Source organism: Meleagris gallopavo, chromosome 9, assembly GCF_905368555.1.
Source record: "Meleagris gallopavo chromosome 9, MGAL_WU_HG_1.1, whole genome shotgun sequence".
In the NCBI taxonomy this organism is placed as follows: domain Eukaryota; kingdom Metazoa; phylum Chordata; class Aves; order Galliformes; family Phasianidae; genus Meleagris; species Meleagris gallopavo.
Genome location: NC_139412.1, coordinates 16,408,987 through 16,430,421, shown reverse-complemented (window position 1 = coordinate 16,430,421; position 21,435 = coordinate 16,408,987). Strand labels below are relative to the sequence as shown.

At 47.2% G+C, this 21,435-nt stretch overlaps 2 protein-coding genes across 2 annotated transcripts; both read left to right on the top strand.

The window, feature by feature from the left end:
- The first annotated feature begins 450 nt into the window (after positions 1-450).
- Positions 451-17,960, top strand: SLC25A43 (solute carrier family 25 member 43). The gene is made up of 5 exons (XM_085230337.1): positions 451-806; positions 2,511-2,752; positions 3,672-3,844; positions 14,877-15,011; positions 16,059-17,960. The coding sequence occupies exons 1-5, from the start codon at positions 535-537 to the stop codon at positions 16,260-16,262; spliced, it is 1,026 nt and encodes a 341-aa protein (XP_085086463.1). The 5' UTR covers positions 451-534; the 3' UTR covers positions 16,263-17,960.
- An 885-nt stretch (positions 17,961-18,845) lies between these two features.
- Positions 18,846-20,860, top strand: SLC25A5 (solute carrier family 25 member 5). The gene is made up of 4 exons (XM_085230339.1): positions 18,846-19,045; positions 19,159-19,645; positions 19,752-19,892; positions 20,466-20,860. The coding sequence occupies exons 1-4, from the start codon at positions 18,935-18,937 to the stop codon at positions 20,621-20,623; spliced, it is 897 nt and encodes a 298-aa protein (XP_085086465.1). The 5' UTR covers positions 18,846-18,934; the 3' UTR covers positions 20,624-20,860.
- Positions 20,861-21,435: the final 575 nt, after the last annotated feature.

Sequence of the window (21,435 nt, the reverse complement as noted above, 5' to 3'; positions counted from 1 at the left end):
GCTTGCAAATACTTTGGCAGAATCTCATATTGCTCACGCTTAATCAGTGCTGGCACTGCCTGAGCCTTCTGGATTAGTCTCTTAAGTTGATACCAATAGAAACAGTTTGCAATCGTTAACGTCGGAACTATCAGCAGTAATGCTAACAAATGAACGGATTAACATGTCCAATGCGAATACCCTACAAAGATGTCCCAGCAGAGGCGAGCCGTCTCTGCCTCAATTTGCCCTGAGGCTTCTTTTAGTTCATTTTGAGTGATTATCGTTTTCACCGGGGATTCGCATAAGGTTTCTTTGCGCTTTTGGACGTATTCTTTAAACTACTTCTTCTCATTCAGAACTTGAACCTACCACTGCCGCACCGCCCCGCGCCGCCCGGCCGGCTGTGAGCCGCCCCCGCCCAGCCCCCCCTTCTTTGCTCGACTGCGCCCGCTCCGCTCCGCCCGGCCAAGCCGGACCGGGCACGGCCCGCAGCACCGCCCCACAGAGGCCGCACCCCTCCGGTCAGCGGCGCCGCGCAGCCCCGCGGGGGCCATGGCCACCTGGCGGCGGGACGGGCGGCTGAGCGGCCCGCAGCGGCTGTGCTGTGCGGGGCTGGCGGGCGCGCTGAGCCTCAGCCTGACGGCGCCGCTGGAGCTGCTGACGGTGCTGGCGCAGGTGGGCACCCGGCACTGCGGGCGGGGGCTGCTCGGCGCCGGGCGCGGCCTGTGCCGCACCGAGGGCGTGCGGGCCCTGTGGAAGGGGAACCTCACCGCCTGCCTGCGGCTCTACCCCTACAGCGCGCTGCAGCTCGCCGCCTCCCGCCGGTAAGCGGGAAGGGGGGTGCCCGGGCCGGCCGGGCCGCGCTCGGAGGGAGCGGGGAGTGGGGCCGGGGGTGGCACCGCTCGGAGCGCTCTGCGCGCGGGGCTCCGCGGGGCCGCCGGTGGAGGCGTGCGGTGCGTGCCGGCGGGTCCGGCTGAGCCCTTCCGAGCGGGCAGGGCCGCCCGGAGCGCAGCTGCAGCGCTGCTCGCTCCTCAGTGCGGCGCTTCGGTCATCCGTGTCAAGGAAAGGAAGTCGGGATTCGGGTCTTTCCCTCTACTGCTGTTCGGCTCCCGTAGTTCTTGAAGGCGGTACGCCGCCTTACTCGCTTTAACGTCTCGTGCCGGTGCTGACCCGGCAGCAGGTCGCGGGGCGGTCCCGGGCACTGCGGGAGCCGGGGGTTCTGCCGCTCGCGGCGCCGCGGTTCGCTTCTCGTTCCGCTGTGCTTTTGAGGGCGGCTGCGTGCGGGCGGAGCGCTGCCATCTCGGCTCTGCTCCGGGCGCGCTGCAGGCGCGGGACGGGTAGGTGCAGGGATCCGGCACGCAGCGCAAAGTGCAGCGCACGTGAAAGAGCGTCGGCTGAGCGAGCAGCGACTTGTGTGTTGTTGTCGGTTGTTTTGCCCTGGACGAACAAAACTCTTTTGGTCCGCTGTTTAGTTCAGTTAGCGCTTCACAGCAGGTTTCTGAACTTCCAGCCAAGACTCTCAGCTCCTTTTGCTTCCTGCAGCTGCCTCTATAACGTTTCTTCACTGATTTCAAATGCTCCATGTACCTAGCAGTGTCCTTCTGTGCAGCACAGAGGTGTCAGCTGGAGGCCAGCCTCTCCAATTGCTTCCATTTCGGAATTTCCAGTTCACATTTAACCTTTTGACCATGATAGTGCTTGGGCGTAAGTTTCCCTGTGTGCTCCCCTGTGCCAAGCTAAGCAGCAGAAGAAGGGCACGGGGCTTCTCAGAAGGCCCTGTGATGGATGTCTTCTGAGAAAGGCTGGAGACCCGTGTCTCTGTTGGACAGCTGATGACAGAGCTTTTTGTACAGGCTGCTTTTCCATTACAGTGATTTTCAGCCTGTAGATAAACTGGCGTTCTGTGGATGAAAAGCACTTTGGAAATCTCTTGCCAAGTAAAGAAGTAAACTGGGGGAAGTGGCTCCTCGCTGTATCTGTGCAGCTTTTGTTGCTGCTGTTGAATTGGTGCTCTGGTTCTCCAGAATGGAAAATTGCAACTCTTTGTGTGTTCAGTGTGTGCTGGGAACTGTGGTGCAGGTGGAGCTACCCAAGCTGCCCTCAGAAAACTCGTTCAGGAACTGGAAGCATCTGAGCTCATGAAGGCTGCAGGTAAAGCGAATGGCATGTGGGGAGCTGTGCACTCCAGCCTCTGACCTTGCTGTTGACTCCTACTTCTGTGTTTCTGCGTGAGTTCTTGGGCATGTTGTTTTTATTCCGCTTGTGTTTTCCGTCCCTATGTTCTGATTCACAGAGACCTGATGCTTGTATGGTGTTAGAGAATACAGGGAAGTCTTGGATTCAGTGCTTACTGAGGTTTCGTCTCCTGCTACTGGAGGAGTTTGTGAGCAGAACAGTTACATAGGATCATATTCTATGATTCTAATTGTATCAAAAGATCTGCCTTCTTATTTCATGGATTTTTTTTTTTTTCCTTCTTTCTTTTGCCATTTGCCATTAATGATATCTCTTTTATGCTTCTACTGTAGGCTTGTTATACTTTTCACGGATGAGTTGGGCCATATTTCCCACTGGAGAGCTATCATAGCAGGAAGTCTGGCTGGCATGGTTGCAACTGTTGTGACTTACCCTACCGATGTAATTAAAACCCGGCTTATTGTGCAGAACCGACTGGAACCATCTTATGAAGGAATTCTTCATGCTTTTTACAAAATTTATCACCAAGAAGGACTTCTTGCACTTTACCGTGGTCTTACGCCAGCTGTATTAGGTAAAATAATCATGTGGAAAATGACCGAATTGCACATTGTTTATTGTACCTATATCATGTGTTTGCTTGCTCACATGATTTCAAAACAAATGGCAGTGTTGTTCCATGGAAGGCATGTGGGTTTACAAGGCATAACAATACTGATCTTTGCTGCTGTTTTATTCCTTCAAATTTTGACCCAAATCGTTGCATTTATGTATGGCTAAACGTTATCAAAATAGTTTCCTTTTGTAGGCAATGCAGTTATGCTCAGGTGCAGGATTTCTCTTGTTTAACTCTTTAAAAAATGTAAGCATGCCATGTCTGTGATTCCTGTCAGGGGTTTGTCTCCCTGGCTGCTTAGTGAGACCACTGTGAGCAGTAGTGTGTAATCAACGTGAAGATTAGTGATAGTCTCTCTTTACATGAAACAGCTATTTAATTATTTTCTCTCAATAACTTTTAAAAATGCCATTGGATTTCATCTGCTTTTTCATAATGTAATGTTTAAAAAAAAAATCTGTAGTTATAATGTGGAATTGGACTATGAAATTTAGGAGAGCACAAAGCAAGCAGGAGAGGACAGAAGCGTTCCTCATCTGCTTGACAGAAGAGGCAGCTCTGTTTACCCATACAGGTGCTAGGGTTGGATTGGACCAGAGATGGAGTTTGTTGCAGAAGAGCTGACCTGTTGTGAGACTTGACAATTTTAGTATGCAAATATATACCTCTGTCACCTCTATGCCTAGATGCTAAACTGTGAGGGTTTAATGGCAAGCTGGTGACTAGAAATAAAAGTTTTTCTAGGTATTAATCTAATTTGAGCAATGTGAACAGTAAGCTGGCAGCAGTTTGTACTGTCCATCTAGGCTATGTAATGAGAGCTGTTTTCTTAGTGCACAGTGTGCTAATATCAACCTCTGCATGGTTTGCTTTCTAGGTGCCGTCCCATTTTCCATGGGCTCATTCTTTGTTTACATCAATCTGGACAAAATCTGGCGAGAACCCATAGTTTGTTTTACTCCTCTTCAGAACTTCATAAATGGCTGTGTAGCAGCTGGTGTGGCACAGACGCTTTCTTTCCCCTTTGAGACTGTCAAGAGGAAGATGCAGGTACAAAATGCTGATGTTGCTGTACTTTGTTAGAGGAGCCTGTTTCGGGAGCTTGGGATGAGGATAGCCATTACTGCCTTGTTTCTCGTACCACATAGGCTACAGATGCTCTGGTTTAGGTGGGTCGTGTTTTTGTCTTTTCTTTGTTTTTAAATATCTGAAAATTCATTGTTTTAAGACTGTTGTTGCACTTTGGATGTAGGTTCAAGTATGCCATGTGATTTGTGTTTCCAATTCTCACCCTTAAGAACTGGCAAATCTGTCAAATACAATCATTTCATTCATTTGGTATTAGCTAGAGTGAATGAGATCCGTGCCATTTCCAGTTTTGCTGTGTCTGCTGTTTATGCCTGGCATACGTGTGGGTAATCACAAGAAACTTGCTCAGCACATATTAAATCTGAAGGATCAGAACCATCCTGACTCTTCTTTCTGACTCCTGTAGTTAATGGAACTTCACAGTTGCTCCCATTGTCTTGCTGCTTCTTTTTCCTAAAAGTTTAGTCATAATGGTTAAAAACCAAACAAAAACCTTCACATCCTACAGCTTCTGTCTCATTGCCATAATTCATTTGACGTTGTCATCTTTGTCATCTTTTTGTTGGAGCTTCACCAGTAGAGTGACAGTGAATAGCTATCGTTCTTTGGTGGCTATTTGGCTATGGCATCTGAATTCCTTCTTTCAGCCCAGTTCATGGAACTGTAAACTTAACAGAAAGCTTTTGTGGACTTATCCGAAACAATGTTATTTTGTGTGGCAGCATTTTAGAATCTCCCTTCCCCCATTCCCTGTGGTTAAGTCACAAGCTAGCAAAAGGTCATCGAGGCTGTGAATTTCTCTCTTCTCCAGGATTCCCTTTTTCAGACAGAGCTCAGATCCAGTATCACAGAAGCAGTAAGTGACCTCTTTCCACCTTGTAAAAAAGGACTTCAGCAGAAGTCTTTTTTGAGACCAGCTCTTGTAGCTGATGTGTGCAAAAGGTAAACCTTAAGCTGAGCCCATCGAGTACCTCATAAAACATCTCAGGTAAGAAGCAGGTTCTGGTCATGAAAATGGGTTATTTTTTCAGCTGTATAAACGGGTCTATGAAAATCAGTTGCCTCCTACAACTCTTACTTTTCTCTTAATCCTCGGGCTCATAGCAGTGTTGTTGCCTGAAGATTAAAGAAAACATGTGATGCATTGTTTCCCTTTTAATCTTTTTCTCTTGATGTGTCAGTTACTTAAGCGTTCAGTTATTCAGTTTTTGTGATCAGTTCAGCAGTTGCAGGAGTGAATGGTGTGATGTTCTGTGTCCAGCCTTGTCTCCATAGGCGAGGGGGACATCATTCATCTTGTTGCCACTAGGCTGTGCTCTTTTGCCAATGGGATGCTTAAGATGCCTGACATTTCCAGAATGAGGAATTGGATTAACTTCCTAAATAGGTAGGAAATAGATATGTTAAAAATGTATCTGAAGCAAAGAAATGCTCAGTGGTAGAGTGTATTTTTCTTCGTAGATGTGTTGCAACAACTGAATAGTGGTTTTCCAAGCTTAGAGAGGCAACACCTGTCCAGCAGTTTATTCTGACAGCATGGGAGTATGCAGCTGTCTAGATGTGACAGCCCATAACTTGGAAGTGACTCATGTAGGCCTGTCTGGAAATGAGATCCTTTGAAAATTGCGCCCAAGCTGATATAAAGCAGGGTATGGATCTCATGTAACATGATTTCACGGTTAGCATCAGGATGTTGCTCAGCCTTGCAAGGGTCAGCTCTTCAGTGTGTGTGCTTGCTGGTCTGCTCAGCCTGAAGGGAGATGGTCAGAAGACAGGAATGATCAGAGCAGCACCAGAATGGGTATCATGCAAGGGGCATGGGAAAGGAGAGAATAAAGCAGGGAAAAACAGAGCTTTGAGGCATTTCAGCGTTCCATAGAGAACAGGGGAACACATATCTCTGAGTTCTTGTTTTCCTCAGCCGTTTTATTCTGCTCAGCTTCATTCAACAATTCCATTTTCTAGCTGATAAAAAGAAGGGTGTCCCAAAGCCGTTAGCCATCATTGAACCTCATATGAGTGTCCTGCTTGGTTTTGAAGCCATAAAGACTAGTTTTGTGTATGGAGAGGAGCCCTGCGTGTTGTAGAGGTCCGTATCAGATGAAGGCAGTATATAGCCAAAGACAACTTCCAGTGAACCCACTGGTGATGGAGAAGCAGGGAGTTACAAGGTAGTCTCAGGAGCTTCAGAAACTAGGCTGTCTTCTCTGATACTGCCACTGAACACAAGCCTGAGCCCAAAACATGCAGTTCAGATCTTTACCTGACATGCTGGGCAGTCTTGGAAGAGTTGGCTCCATCTGTCTCCTCGTCTAGAAAAGCATGAATTGTTTGCAAAGATGCAAAATAAATATTGCTATGATAGGAAGCGTAAGTACTATCTCTAGTCTCTGTTGCAATCATTTTGCTTCATCCTTTCTCATTTTATGCATCTGACTCCTACAGTCCTTATGTCAGCAGCTTCTGTCATTGGCATCTGTGGGAACAGGATCAGCCTGTCAGCAAACGGTTCTCCTTCTTTGCTTTGGTGATGATTTATGATGTTAGTCTTTTTCTGTAACCATGGTTTCTTTCTTCTCTGCTGCTAGAATTATCTTTATTGTGTTTATTTTTTTTTCCAAAGATGGTTTGTTTGGTAAATGAACTTGATTGGCTTTCTTAAATGAGGCATTAATTCATGTGGTTGAGTCTTACTGAATGTGAGCGCTCTCTGTTGTGACTGTCCTAATTTTATTCTTTTGTCTTCCTTTTTTTTGCTTTGCTCCTGACTGGAAGTTAGAGAATTAAGAGGTACTGTGTGCATGTTTCAGCATGGACATATGGCTGTTGTTGTGCATCTGTAGAAGGGGAATATGGAAGAAGAGGGTTGTTCAGAGGAACATTTTGCATTAAATACTTTCCTGACTCATGCTTTCTCAGCTTCTGTCCAAAAACTTATTATCTGTGTATTCTTATGACTGTTATTCTTGCCTTTCCTTTCTCATTTGACAGTATCTTAAGTGCTGTTCAGTCTTACCTTGTCAGCTTATTTAAACACATACAAGAAAACTTTTAAGCATGGAGATACCTGCCTGTAAAGAAGCCTGTAAAGAAGGGACGCACTGGTAATACTCTTCTCCTTTCCCACGTCATCTTTTTGTCTGTGATGACCTCCTGGAGTGCATAATACACTGAGCTCTGGTATTTCAACCAAGAAGGTTGGATTTAGAACTCTTTACATGCCATACAGAATATTATTAATAGACTGACAGCAACCCTAGACTATGTGCAGAGCTGAGTATCTATAAACATGCTAGAGGGCTGTGCAAACCTAATACTCAAGTTGGCCTTTCCTTCTCTGTGTGTGGCCTTGGTGTTAGGCTCAGCTGCCCCTGGCTGGCACTTCTCAGCTTTCACTCCACTTTGATGTGTGACTTGGGTGGTTTGGGGAGGCAAAATGCACAAGGATGGCCCTAAAGTCTCACAGGTCATTAACTGTTACAGGTACCTCTCGCCTGCTTATGTGAACAAACTTTGCATGCATTGCTTAAGTTCTGTCCTCTGCTTGAATTTTGCTGGTACTGTTTGTTTTAATTTCTTTAACTAAAAGTTGTCTGAACTCTTTTTTTTTGCAGTAGATGTTACTCAGGGACAGCCATCAAACTCTTGTAAAATAAAATAAACATACTTATACTACACTACAGGATTCGGCACATTTTTGGTGTTGACTGCATAGCATTCTTAAGTTTTGAGGACATCTCTCAGTGTAAGGTGTTGTTCAATATGTCTGATCCTACTGTTTTAAAATCCAGGCTGTGAATTCTCTCTGCTGCTGTAAACGAGCGGGTTCATTGTTCTTGGTTAGCATCAAGTGCTGCCATGCATCACCCATGAAGTGGCCTCTGTTCAGTGACAGAAGTGAATCAGTCAAACCTCAGCTGCCTGCAAATCTGCAGCACAGGAAAGGAAGAGAGGTTGTCAATGGCTTGGGGTTTGGATTTTTTTTTTTTTGGTCCTTTGGAACATAGGATGCAAGTGTGAAATTTGTTGTAAATGATGTAAATGCTTTGAGTTCTTTGTAACCTAAAGAATCAGAGGTGCTGGCATGGCAGCCTCGCGGAGCTCGCAAGTTGCAGTGTCCCTGCTGTGTGTGAGATCTGTGGTGGTCTCACATGGGAATTTGTTATTGGAGCCATGACCCAGTTTAAAAATAAAAAGTGCCTTTTGGGTCATGTGGTTCACATGACATCTTAGAAGCATACGTGCTGTGAGACTTTGTGCAGGGAGACTGGGTAGCAGTGAACTGCACAGGAGCCTGAGTCTTGAAAATGTTCAGAGATAGATTTGGGAGCAAATTCCGTAATGTGTGAGACAGCAAAGAGCAATATTGCCACCTTTAGTTATGATTTCCTGTTGAAGTAAGGCTTCTGTAGTAAGGATTCTGCTGTTGGTCCTTGCCCCTGGTAACTTTTGATCCTGCTCTCTGATTTCAACTCAACAGAGGTTTCACTGATACTAATTTCCTTCAAATTGTGTGAAAGCGAGTGCACAGATAGAAATTGAATTCCAAAACTATTCTACCTGAGGGGGAAGTGGCAATGTGAATTCCTGCCTTTCTTACTTCTCCTCATGATCTCATGTTCCCCTTCCCCCTTGCTGCCAGGGTTCAGGACCGTGTTCTGGGTGCTACTTCAACTTAGGACCTGCCTGGCTCCCCTATTAACCAATAGTTAATAAAAATCAGATTCTGGTTTTGGTAAAATCCCTTCCTTTGTCCCTGTGTCCTTCTCCCCCTGTACCTAATGCTTTCAGCTTCTGGCATTTTTATTGTTTTGGTGTTGCAACAAAGATGTTTCACACCACAGTCTCTGAGGGTATTGCAGGGTTAGAGAGCCCTGCTGCTTTGGGAAGTGCTGGTTGGATATGCAGCAAGTCAGTGCCTGAGAACAGCTGCATGAGAGCACTGCGGGCCTTGCATGCTGTAACAGCTTCAGGTAGCTTTGTACATCTGAACTAACCTCCAACACTCTTCTCTCCAATCCTCAGACTTTCCTAGGAGAGAAATGCAAGGCCTGGCTGCCTGTGAAGCCAAAATGCTGAATAGTGTCAGTGGAAAAACTGGATAAGAGAGGGGAAATGGTAAATAAGGCTTAGAAGTAGAACTGCGCTGATGTAACATCCAGGTCTGCCTTGGGCCAGTCTGCTGCTGCTGTGGGTCTTTCACCCTGTTCATCCGGGAAGCTGTGCTGTGCTAATGCTTACTCCAAGCTGGATTACAGCAGGATCTTAGCAGAGCAGCACAGTGATCTTCCAGAAGGAAGCAGGAAAGCATGCTGTACCCAGCTGGTTGTGGGAGGAAGGCAGGGTTAGGGCATGCTGTGGCTGTTGTGGCCCCATCGCTTTCAGCAGGGAGATGGACATGTCTCCAGAGCAGAAGCCACCACTCTTATCCCCTGAGTGCCATGTATTGATTTGCAGCATGTCTGTGCTTGGAATGATGCAGGAGCTAAAACTTTGTGGATATTCCTCTTTTATATCTGATTTATTCTGATACAGTGTTATTCTGTACCTCATCCATGTAATGGCCAATGAAAATATGTCCACAGAAAAGCCTCAATCCTTTAGAAACATTAATTTTCTTCTGAATTCCTACAAAGACAGGGGGAGATGTGAGAACCTGTGCTTTTTGCTGTGTTCTGCATAGAAACAAGCTAGCCTGCCTGCAGGTTTATGCCATGTAGAAAATCACTGCTCGTGTACATGAAATCTGTGCTCCTGTTTGTAAGGCTTGAGCTGAATCATCACCACGCATTTGAAATGACCCCAAAACCTCCATGCAAGGAGTTTGCACTGCCACCTTGAGGAAGAAGAGCTCTGTATTCTTTATCTAAGATTTCTTTGTAGCACAAAGAAGTTAAGTGTTAAGAGCAGGGGAAGATTGCATCCAATAGCAAGGAAGGGATTCTTCACCAGAGCACAGAGCCTCACAATACAACAGGCTTGGCAGTGGTGTGTTTAGAGCTGGGGCAAACTCTTTCCAGCAGACAGTAAACTGTTTTGCATCCTCAGTGCCAATAATTTCAGCAAGGCAGAGAGATTTGGCCCCAGTTCAGATTGCAGAGGAAAGGACAACATGTTCTTAGAGTGCAGGAAGCTGTCAGTCAGCTGCTTTGCTGTGATGTGCTGGAAATGATTGCCTCCTCCTAACTGCTCATTGTTTGCCTTACTGCATGCCTGAGGACCTTCACTGGGCTTTGTGTTCCCATGCAGGGGTAAGTCAGTATTACTAGACCAACAGCACAGAAAAGTCTGTCACACCCAGGTAGGGCTGTCTTTCAGGAAGGGAGATTGACTTGCCTGGTACTTTACATTTTTCCTCCAATATTAATACTTGTTCACATCTCAGTTATCTCTTATTTGAGTTGTATCTGATAAGCATTCAGTCTTCGCTTGAGTGAAGTTTCTTTTGACTGTTGTAGTAGCATTAACCTGAATGAAAACTGCAATATTTGTCCTTCATTTTCCTTTGAACTGCAATTACACTTGCCTCTTGCGAGTGTCCTCATTAATGCAGGCTGCAAACACAAAGACTTCTTATTTTAGCTTCCAGATTAAGAGCATGAATTTGTGTGCTGTGTTATAAAATGCTTTCCTGACTTTTTGAGTTTCTTTTGGTAATGGATCAAACGTGTAGGACTCCAAATCTTTTGACAATGTATGAATAACCAAAAACAAATTACTATATCTGCCATCAGAATAGCATAGCTCCTGTGGTAGCTGTAGCACTGCATAGTAGTACTGCTGTAGGATGTAACAGTACTGCTATAGTGTGCCATCAGTTCTGCGCAGTCAGAAGGGAAAGAAAACAGCTTTGTACCAATGAAGTTTTTAGAAACATAAAGAGGAAGGGGAAAAGTATGTTAAATAAAGAGAAGTATTTCCAAATAATCACTTTTAACGTGTAAATTCAGATAGTGGCAAACCAAATAGTCCTGAACCGTGTGTAGGAACGTTGTATCTCCAAAGGGAGGGAGGGGAACACGTGCCTGCGTTCTGCTTTGTCCCTCTCTTGCTGCTGAGAGCCTTGGGAAGATTAAAATGGTTGTTCTTTGGGTGCACAGTCCACAGCTGCAGTGGACTACATCAGTGGTCCAGTGCTAAGAGGAATGCGAAGTAGGGGGCTGATGGAGGTAGAAATCTTGAGCAGGATGTGTGAGGTTAGTTCCCAGTGTGGCTGTGGTTCTGGCACCCAGCTCATGCTGCTGACAGTGGGAGAGATGGGATCTGAGAAGTCTGCAGGTAACAATTAACTTTAACCAGAGTTTTGTCACAGGGTTTCTCCCTTATTTAAATGGTTTGTGTCTTTATAAAAAATATTACCCCAAGTGCGGGTCAAAGGGTCTCTTCATGCACCCCTCTGCCTCACGGGTTGTCAGAGCAGAACAGATTGCTAACTTCGGCATGGGTCACTGTGACTCCTTAGGCTTGAAGGCCTCTGGATCCTGAAAGGCCCTGTTTTTCAGAGCAGATAGAGCCAACTGTGCACTAGATGTGCTTTAATCACTAATGCAGCCCAGCATTCATCAGTGTAACAAGATGAGTGCCTTAGCCCTGTTACCACTCTGCCCGACTCCTGAACTCTGCTATCAGTGCAGTGAGCTGTACGGTGTCTCCCACCTTCTGCAGTACGAGACAACCATACCTGGATTAGAATGAAGTCCTTAAAAGTGTTGGTAACAAAAAGCTCTCTGTTCAGCTGCCCGTAGTGCCAAGTGGTATCAGAACAGGGGAAGGAAGCCGCTTTGAGGTGTCTGGTTTGAAATGTCTCACAAAGCTGATCTTTTTGGAATGAGATGTTTGTGTATGTGACAGCAGGTTTCTGAGAAGAGGTGGAGAAACTCGTCTGATCAGTTTGGTTACTTCCATTTTCCTGCTCTGGTGCCATAGGGCGGTTGTGAGCGTTGTGCTGTTGCAGACATGCTTAAGTGATACAGAACCACCCAAAACCCACAGCCATCTTTTTTTTTTCATTAAAAACAATGACAAACAAAACATTTCCCCACCACCCCTGTTTTTTTTTTGTCTTCTGTTAATACATTCTGTGTTTATTTATCTGTGCTCCAGAATACCAAATCCTTAACTGTGCACTAATGTAACTTCTAGACTTTTTTTTTTTTTTTTTTTTTTTCAGTAGATGATTGTAGTTCTGTGGACAGTTGCTGCTTACGTACTGCGTCTGTGCTCTTAGAAACACACTGCTCCCATAAAGCAGGAAGCCTGGCAAAGCACGCTTTGCCCATGGCCTGAAATTTTGAAAATGGCTGTAATAACCATAGTGAATGTTACTCTAAGCAGTCTTTCAGTAAATTTCTTAAGAGGCCACAGTCTGTGGGCAAATCAGAAACCTGAGGCTCTGACTTACCTGTGCCTTTTTAACTGTGTTCTGGTTGTGTTTGCTGCACGCAGACCCTTACTGAATGCCGGCATTGGTGTTGTAGGCAGGAGTGCTAATATCAAAATCAATCTATATGTGCCTTTGTGTTGTATACAGTAACCCAGGGGATTAAATTAAACTCCTGCAGTTAATTCTGGCAGGTCATGCCCTGCCTACCACAAAAGGACTTAAAAAGGAAGGAAGGTCCACGTCAGTAGCATCCCTGCTTTCCCAAAGCCTTTCAGAAAGTTGTTCCTCTTCACAGTGTTGCTGCCTGTACCTTCTTTTACCGTAAAAGCTTGTGGACACTGGCTCATAGGCCAGAAAAAAGAACAAGATTTTGATTCCAGCTCTCCTATGACCACTGTTGCATTATTAAGGATATTTCCATCATTTGGGCACTCATCTAAGCATCCCTGGTGGTAATGTCACCATTCTTAGCGGAACTGATCCCTGAAATCTCAGTTGCAGCACTCAGCATCTTCTACAGTATAGTCATGAAAGTCTTCATAGAGCAGTTTCTCAACTACTGTCTTTCTTTCTGTGGGATTTAGCTATTGCTTTTTAAACCCTTATTACCCCTTAAGTGAAAAAGCCAAGCAGACAGCTTTCTTGTAGCAAGGGAGCAGAAGTGAACATGTGCATAAACCTTGGCTACCAGAGTAGCTCTGTTACCTTGATCATTCTGTAAAGGCAAGGCTGGTAATACCATAAAGTCCTGTCAGTTAAATCCCATCACATCTGCTTCTCTGAACCATAAACCAGGAGGCTGTGGGAACTTGCACCAGAGATGGGAATTACAGACACAATGATAGCCCCTTGGAATGGGAAAGGCCAATGTAGACACAAAGGGGATAAGTGATGAGAGCAGTTCAACTGCTCTTTGCCCAGAAATGTGATCCCTCTCTTGCAAATTAGGTGTATGCTGTTGAAAAAAGTCCAGAGAAAAGCAAATACTTCTGCTTCCTTTTGCTTCAAGTGTAAAAGACCATGGATTAATCCTCAGCCCTACTTGTGTATGGGATAAAAGAGCCGGGACGTGACCAAGGAGATCCAGAAGCCACCAGATAAGGACGTAGTGAAAGCGTATTGCCTGCTCTCTTAGCAGACAGCTGCTTTCCTAAAATCACCTCCCAAAGTCCTATCAGAACAAATGGTATGTTTTCACCTGTAACCTGCTCTCAGGAGCGTTTCACATGCATTTTAATTGTATACAAAAATATATAGAATAGAAGAAGGGAATAGAAGAGAAGTCTGAAGAAGGCACGTGCAGGTTTTGTGGGGGAGGCCGTTTGTTTTTGGTTTGTTTGAATTTTTTTTGGTGGTTGTTTTTTTTTTTTTCATTTGCTTCTAAAGTTTAGCTGTAGACTTGCCAGCAATGCAACAGGATACAATAACCTTTAAACCATTTGATTAGCAGCTTCTCTGGTATATCTGGAGCATGAGTCTTGATCCGTTTTCACTTTTACCGTCCAAGTTGCCAAGTATTTGAAATGCTATAGCTCAGGCATGTAGAAAATGTCATCACCACTTGTCGGTTAACAAGAGGCTTGTCATCACAGGCTTAGCAACTCTGAGAAGCTGTGGGTTAGTTTGACCAAGCAAGGAAGAAATGCTATATCGTGTGGTGTTTCAAGTAAAAGAGAAGATATTAATATCTGTATTCACCAACCGATTAGCGGTACTTGTCCTGTTCTTACCAAACTCCTGCCCTGTGATGATCAGCTCTATGTTCCAATCGCCAAGTTGTATCCTGGGGTCCCCCCATGCTCCTGTGAGGTATGTGGGTATGAGCGAGTCCCTGATGTGCCAATGTAGAACAAACCCACAGCTTGCTGCATGTGCACAGATGGGTGAGGATGGGATTATTCAAGGTCAAGTTGTCCTGTCTGTGCTAACATAGGGGGAGATTAACGAAGGAAGGATTTTGCTGTTAAAAATGACACACTACACTTCCTCCATGTGAACCAAGGCAGTGTTCGCTGCAGTTGGAAATGTAGTATCAGTCCAGCAGGATGTTCCCAAGCTGAACAAGTAGCTGATTTGGGCGAGCTGAGCACGTAGCAAAGATACCAGAACACAGGCACCAGCTGCTTGCCTGCAGCCCTCGGCGGGCTTGTACAGCCTGTGCTGAGATGTGTTCCATCTCTGCTGTTGCTCCTCAGTGCATAGAGCAGTTTGCTCTTCTCGTTGCAGTGTAAACGTGGCCTGAGCAGACAGAGTCAAGGCAGCACGCTCCTGCTTTATCAGACTTACAGGAAGGCCCAGTGGTGTCTGGGGCCAACCCTGGGCTTCCAGCCCGCTGGTGCTCTGCTGCCAGGGTTCTGAAATGCCTCTCCCAGATGTGAGCTGTGACATGGCGCAAAAGGAAATCCTGGTGGAAACTACTGCTCCCTTTCATACCTCTCAGAGAGTGAAATCACTCTCTGCTCAGTTTATGAAGGCAAAACGGTGGATACTTCTTGATCAACAGAAGAATCCAGATCAGTCTGTTCCTTGCCAGAATGGAGAAGGTATTTATTTTTCTTTACGCCAGTTTTCCTCTGCTTGCTGTGAACCCTCTGGATGTGTCTTGAACAGGCGCAGAGTCCGTGGCTCCCTCACTGTGGCACAGTGGATGTCCATTTCACAGGCATGGCTGACTGTTTCCGGCAAACCATGAAGAACAAAGGTGTGCTCGGGCTTTGGAGCGGCCTCACACCCAGCCTGCTCAAGGTGAGCTTTTGTTTTCATCGCTGAACCAAGGCACGCTCTCGCACAATTGAAGTTACAAAGCATGTGGCAACCCTCCATACTTATTAGTGGCCTACAGATGACAAAGGCAGTCACAGCGCAGGTATAACCTCAGGCAGGCTATAAGCCAGCTTTGGATCACAGGTTTGGTTGTATTTCTGTAGGTGCAAGTTCAGCTTCTTTATGTGACTTCTTTCAAGTTCGTTTGAATGCCCTTAGGAAAGGGAGTGTTTCTGTCACGCAAGCCAGAGGATGGACGCGGGACAGCTAGTGATGTGCTTAAAGCAGCTAACCAAGTTCTGCTTTTCATCTGAGCTCCAGTAATTTGACAGACTGTACCTAGCTATAACAAAAATAGCTCTTGTATCAACCACTCCCGCAGAAGTCAAAAGCTGCGTTTTGCAGCGAGCTAGTAGTGCATGCACATCAGTTACTGCAGCCCTTACAGAGATGAAAGCATGAAATAAAACATGATAGCTTAAACATAAGGTTAATTAGATAGATAGATAGATTCTACAGTGCTGCATTGAGGATTACCTGTGCAGGTTACTGCTGGTCAGCTGATGAGTGGTAACTGAGCAGAACTAGTGGTGATGGCTGGGCTATGGCTGGCCCTGCCTTGGCTGGCATAAAGGCAGGCAGCACCAGGGTTGCTCATTTTGCACAGGGAAAAAGAAGAAAGTTGTTCAGTCATTCTGCTTTATGAAGAATAAAGTCCGTGTTTCCTATTAGGATTTGCTGAGGTTGCTTAAGGTTTGCTTAGATATTTTAGAAGTTGTGATAACCTACAGGTTAGCACAGACCTTGTTCATCACGGTGTTGCTAGAATTAGCTACGTACAAGTAGCAAACTCCTCAGCATGATGCAGGTGCAAACCAAGTCTGAGGAGAGTCTAACTTCATGTAAATGAGCACAATTCTGTTAGCAGATCACATCAAACCTGAAATTCTAGGAGTTTTCCTTTATAAAAGCATCTAAGAATACTATGAGTATAACATGCTGCTTTTTTTTTTTTTTTTTTTTAATCAGATTGTGCCATACTTTGGTGTTATGTTTACCACCTTTGAATTCTGCAAGCGGGTCTGTCTGTACAGAAATGGTTATATCGAATCTCCTTTAAGTTACAAGCTGACTCCTGGGGTGGATCAGAGTTTACTGCCTCAAGAACTGAGAGAATTAAAACGCCTCCGAAGAGAAAACTTCGAGCCAAGGAAATCAGCTCTTGAAAACTGACATGAGAGCATCCATTGGAGAAGCCTTTTCTTCAGAAACTTTGCAAGAAAGACATGCTGAACTGCAGGTACCAGCATCTCAGCAAGTTGCATGGCTTTAGTGCTGAGACTACAGGATGCAGGGGATGAATAAACCTCTTATCTCATTTGCTGAATGGATGCAAACAATAAAAATAGTAAGCATACACCAAGGAGGAGAGATGCAACTAGTCTGAACACACTGTATGCTATTGCAACTTGAATTGATGCTATTCTAGGTGCTTCTCAGTGCTGGATAGCCACTTTAAGATAAACCACTTGCAGAGAGAATGAAAACTGGGACAAGTACAAATTGCATCTTAAAAACATTAAGAAAGCGCAAATTGGATTTTTTTTAAAGTAACTTGTGATAAGAAGTCATCAGAAAATGGTAAGCAGACTAGATAGACAAATGCAAGCAATTCTACGGAAATCTCCTCTTTAGTAATAATGGGTGGACGTGGCATTCTGCAGATGCAGAATTAGCCTTAGTTCATTCACACTCCAGAATCCACTCGTCCATTTTTGAGACTTCCTTAAGAATAATAATTTTGTACATGTTTTTGGCATAGCAGTGAAAATACGCTGCTGCAATTGTGTTTTTGCTAATAGACTGTAACACACTGGAATGACAATCTTCTAAACTTAGGTGCTTACTGGGAATCTTTCTTCCTTTCTCCTGTGTACTTGAGTTATTTCAGGCTTAGAAAAAAGGTTTTCCTGAAAATTTCTAACTAAAATATTTTCTGAAAAATGCAGACCTTAAGTGTGTCAGCTGTTTCAGAGCCACAAGCCTTACGATGTTTTTCAGTATTCTTAAAGTTCTATTTTTTTATGCTAAACTACTCAGTCCTTGTGGACAGACCCTCGTGCTGCTCAGAACTTGCCTGCAGAAGAACACCGTGCACACGTCCTCTCACTTTCCCTCTTGAACTTCTGCAGTCCGGGGTCCACAGCACTTCCTTAGGTTGGAAACTCAGCACAACCACCAGGTTCTCACTGGTACCACTGCCCTCTCACCAGGCTGGGGCCCTTTCAGGCAATATAGTACCATTATCTGAGGTAACTTTAAGACCTGCTTTGCCCCTGGTCTTAATGTTGTACCCTACAGCTGAGGTCTTGTGGTATCTCCAGCAATGGACTTGCTGTGTACTGCTGTGATGGCTGGTTTTCTTCTCAGAGAGAAGCACGGGTGTTGATAGCAAAACTCAAGATGGTAGGGAGCAGTCCTTGTGGCTTCTGAGCCACGTGGAGGCTGAAAGTATTCCTGGCTCTCATCAGTCTGCCCAGTGAAGGTGTTCCTCTGTGCCTCAGTTTCCCTATCTCTGCACAGTGTCAGTAACAATACTGATGTTTATTTGATGTGTATGAATAAGGAAACACGACTTGTGTGCAAGTTGGGGAAGAACTGATTTCTGAACAATGCTCTTACCTGTTCAAAGCATACTACTTGGATGTTTTTTGTGTGTTTTTTTTTTTTTTTTAACTGACGTATTTCTAAATAGATGTTAAAGATTGAATGATAGATGCGTATAAATGTTCGCTCACCTCTTCAAACCTCATGAGAGTCAAGCGAGTCAACAAGGTACCTCTAACTTGTTTGTGATATGCCACTGACACCTCTGTATTACAGTTTACTCCTCAGGCTTATAAACCATTCATTAACTTTGTATCAGCCAAACCTCTCCTTGTGTAATTGCATCTACTTAGAAGGAAGAGCTGGGGAACCGTGGGCTCGTGAGTCTGAGATCATGGAGCAGGTCCTCCTGGAAGAGATGTTAAGGCATGTGCAGGGTGAGGTTGGTCTCTCCTATGAAGAAAGTCTGAGGGAGTTGCGCTCGTTCAGCATGGAGAAGAGAGGGCTCTGGGGAGACCTCATTGCAGCCTTACAGTGCTTGAGAGGAGCTGACAGTGATAGGACGAAGGGCTTTAAACTAAAGGAGGGGAAATTGTGGTCAGATGTCAGAAAGAACTTTCTGCAGGCCTTGGCACTGCTGCCCAGAGCTGCGTGCACCCAGCCCTGGGGTGGGATGGATGGGCCCTGGGCAGCCTAAGCTGGGGGCAGCCAGCCTATGGCAGGGGTTGGAGCCGGGGGAGCTTTAAGGTGCTGTGATTCTGTGAGAAACCCCTCCGAAAGGTAACAAAACTGTTTCAGGAGCACTCAACCAACTGCTTCCACTGCACGTAAAGTGGTGCGTGGGAACGGGGCCCGAGGTCACGGAGCAGCCCTAGGCTAAGCCGTGGGCGCTGTGCGGCGGTGCGTGTGCGTGTCTGCCTGCCTGCCTGCCGGCCCGCCGCCGTGCCCGAGGCTGTGCGGAGCAGCGCCGTGGCCGTTGACGCGGCGGGAGCTCCCCGAGGGCGGCTCTCAGTCCGACGACGTCGCCGTCGGGCCCGGGGTTTTCGCGGGCTCCCGGCCCGGCTCCCGCCCCCCCGCGCCGCTCAACGGCCCGAAGCCCCGCCCCTCTGCGGCGGCCCCGCCCCCTCCCGCAGCCAATGGGCGGGCGGAACGCGGCGGCGCGTTGCCGTGGCGCGCCCCCGCCCACGTGTCCGCCGCCGCCCCTATATAAGGCGGCCATTTCGGCCCCGCGCCCGCCTCGCTGCCGCAGCGCCGCCTCCCCTCGCCTTCCGCTCGGCCTCGCCTCGCCGCCTCCCGCCATGGCCGACGCGGCCGTGTCCTTCCTCAAGGATTTCCTCGCCGGGGGGGTGGCGGCCGCCATCTCCAAGACCGCCGTCGCCCCCATCGAGCGGGTGAAGCTGCTGCTGCAGGTGAGCGGCGGGACGGGGGCGGCGGGCGTTCCAAGGTCGCCGCAAGGAGAGGGGGGCGGCGGGGGGGCGGACGGGCGCGCGGAGCGGCGCTGACGGCGCTGCGGGCCTCGCAGGTGCAACACGCCAGCAAGCAGATCGCCGCCGACAAGCAGTACAAGGGCATCATCGACTGCGTGGTGCGCATCCCGCGCGAGCAGGGCGTCCTCTCCTTCTGGCGCGGCAACCTGGCCAACGTGATCCGGTACTTCCCCACCCAAGCGCTCAACTTCGCCTTCAAGGACAAGTACAAGCAGATCTTCCTGGGCGGCGTAGACAAGCGCACCCAGTTCTGGCGGTACTTCGCCGGGAACCTGGCGTCCGGCGGTGCTGCCGGCGCTACATCGCTCTGCTTCGTGTACCCCCTCGACTTCGCCAGAACCCGCCTGGCAGCCGACGTGGGCAAAGCCGGGGCCGACCGCGAGTTCAGCGGCCTCGGTGACTGCCTGGTGAAAATCTTCCGCTCGGATGGCCTCAGGGGTCTGTACCAGGGCTTCAACGTGTCTGTCCAGGGCATCATCATCTACAGAGCCGCCTATTTCGGCATCTACGACACTGCGAAGGGTAGGTGGGGTGGCACGGTGCTCCCGTGGAGGTGCCGGCCCGCAGACCTGCCCTGTGCGTGCTGGCAGCTCGCCCCCTGCTCTCACACAGAACCTCTCTCCTGCAGGAATGCTTCCTGATCCAAAGAACACCCACATCGTGGTCAGCTGGATGATTGCTCAGACGGTCACTGCGGTCGCCGGTTTGACCTCCTATCCCTTTGATACAGTTCGGCGCCGCATGATGATGCAGTCCGGCCGTAAAGGAAGTAAGTCGCTCCTTCCCTCCTTGTGTTAGGAGCTGGTGGGCATCCCTGAATCAAGATGTGGCAGCGGGTCTGAGCTGGGGGCAAGAGTGTGCTGCCTTCCACCAAGGCCTTTAAATGCCGCCTTCTCCTGTAAGCTGCGGGATACGAGGGGACTACAGAAGCAGATGTCAGGTAGGGGGCAAACGATTGGTATCTGAGGCATCCCTCTAAGGGGAACATGCAAGTTGGGTTTGTTCAGTAGGTAGGAATGGCAGAGCTTGCCCGAGGGTGCAAGCAGACTCGTGTCTCTGGGCTAAGAAGGGATGTCCCTCATTGCAGGCACAGCCTGGCTGACTGTGCAGTAGCTTTTGGGTCCGGAAGTGTTGGAGTCTAGCAAATATTAGCTGCTTTCTGCTCAAACTGGTCCATCCAGCCTCTCCTGAGGGTAACACAGGCCTGGGCGATTTCATCCTCTAAAAGTAAGCCAAGAAATGAATACTTGAGGTTGTAAAACTGCCAGATACGTTAGGTTGGTTCTGACCTGGATTTTGGGGGTCGTAGGCACCAGGTTTCTAACAGTGTCTGTTCCCACAGCTGACATAATGTACACTGGCACTATTGACTGCTGGCGGAAGATCGCCCGGGACGAGGGCTCCAAGGCGTTTTTCAAAGGTGCCTGGTCCAATGTACTCCGAGGAATGGGTGGTGCTTTTGTCTTAGTTCTATATGATGAAATTAAGAAGTACACATAAGTTATTTCTTGTTCTGAACTGGCATGTTGTAATATGTTATCTATGACCATTCATGGACTTGTATGAAAACTGTCTAGTTACTAACAGTAACGGATGATATTTATACAGGTTGGCATGGGGTAGGGACAACCTCCTGCCCCATCTTTATCAAATCATTCCCACTGCTGGGACTCAAACATGGTTTCTATTTCAGTCACTCCTGTTTAAAGAGTACGAAGAAATAAAAATCTGACGCCAGCTTTCCTCGTCTCGTGGTTGTTCTCATAGCAGCTGCAGTGTGAGGGGCCAGGGCCCTCTGTGCAGTGATTGTAGAAGGGGAAGACGAAGCCCTCCCTGCATGACTCACTGGCTGTGGGCTGCAGTACGTGAATGCAGTGCAGCCTGCTGAGAAAGTGTTTCTTTCCTGGTGGAGGTCAGCAGCGGTGCTGGTAGTAACTAAGGGGCATGCAGTAGCTTTGTGCCACCTGTCCTGCTTTGGGGCTGTCTGCCATTTGGGGCTGATGAAAGCTCTTTTTTGAAAATGCCAAAAGCCAGAACCTTTTCCTGCAAAGCGCCAACTGTCCCAACTGGACTAAACATCTGGGAGACCAGAGGAATGTATTAAGGAGTATCCACAGCAGTCTGGAAGAGCAGAGCCAGCATCACGTGTTCTAGCTTAGAAACTGAACTCCCTACTTGGACATGTTAAAACCCAGCCAGAGAAAATAAGTGTGGGTAATTGCTGTTCTTTCTGCAAAGCCCCCGGCTAGACTTGTCCTTGCATGGAGGTGTTGTGCTGCTGGGTTGAAGAAAGACAATGTCTGTGTACCTGC

What these genes read in the sequence shown, in the direction of transcription:
- SLC25A5 (XM_085230339.1), top strand. Translation starts at nt 18,935, where the DNA reads ATGGCCGACGCGGCCGTGTCCTTCCTCAAGGATTTCCTCGCCGGGGGG. An exon ending in GGGTGAAGCTGCTGCTGCAG is followed by an intron (nt 19,046 to 19,158) that starts GTGAGCGGCGGG and finishes CGGGCCTCGCAG; the next exon opens with GTGCAACACGCCAGCAAGCA. An exon ending in GCAGTCCGGCCGTAAAGGAA is followed by an intron (nt 19,893 to 20,465) that starts GTAAGTCGCTCC and finishes CTGTTCCCACAG; the next exon opens with CTGACATAATGTACACTGGC.
- SLC25A43 (XM_085230337.1), top strand. Translation starts at nt 535, where the DNA reads ATGGCCACCTGGCGGCGGGACGGGCGGCTGAGCGGCCCGCAGCGGCTG. An exon ending in CAGCTCGCCGCCTCCCGCCG is followed by an intron (nt 807 to 2,510) that starts GTAAGCGGGAAG and finishes CTTCTACTGTAG; the next exon opens with GCTTGTTATACTTTTCACGG. An exon ending in TCTTACGCCAGCTGTATTAG is followed by an intron (nt 2,753 to 3,671) that starts GTAAAATAATCA and finishes TTTGCTTTCTAG; the next exon opens with GTGCCGTCCCATTTTCCATG.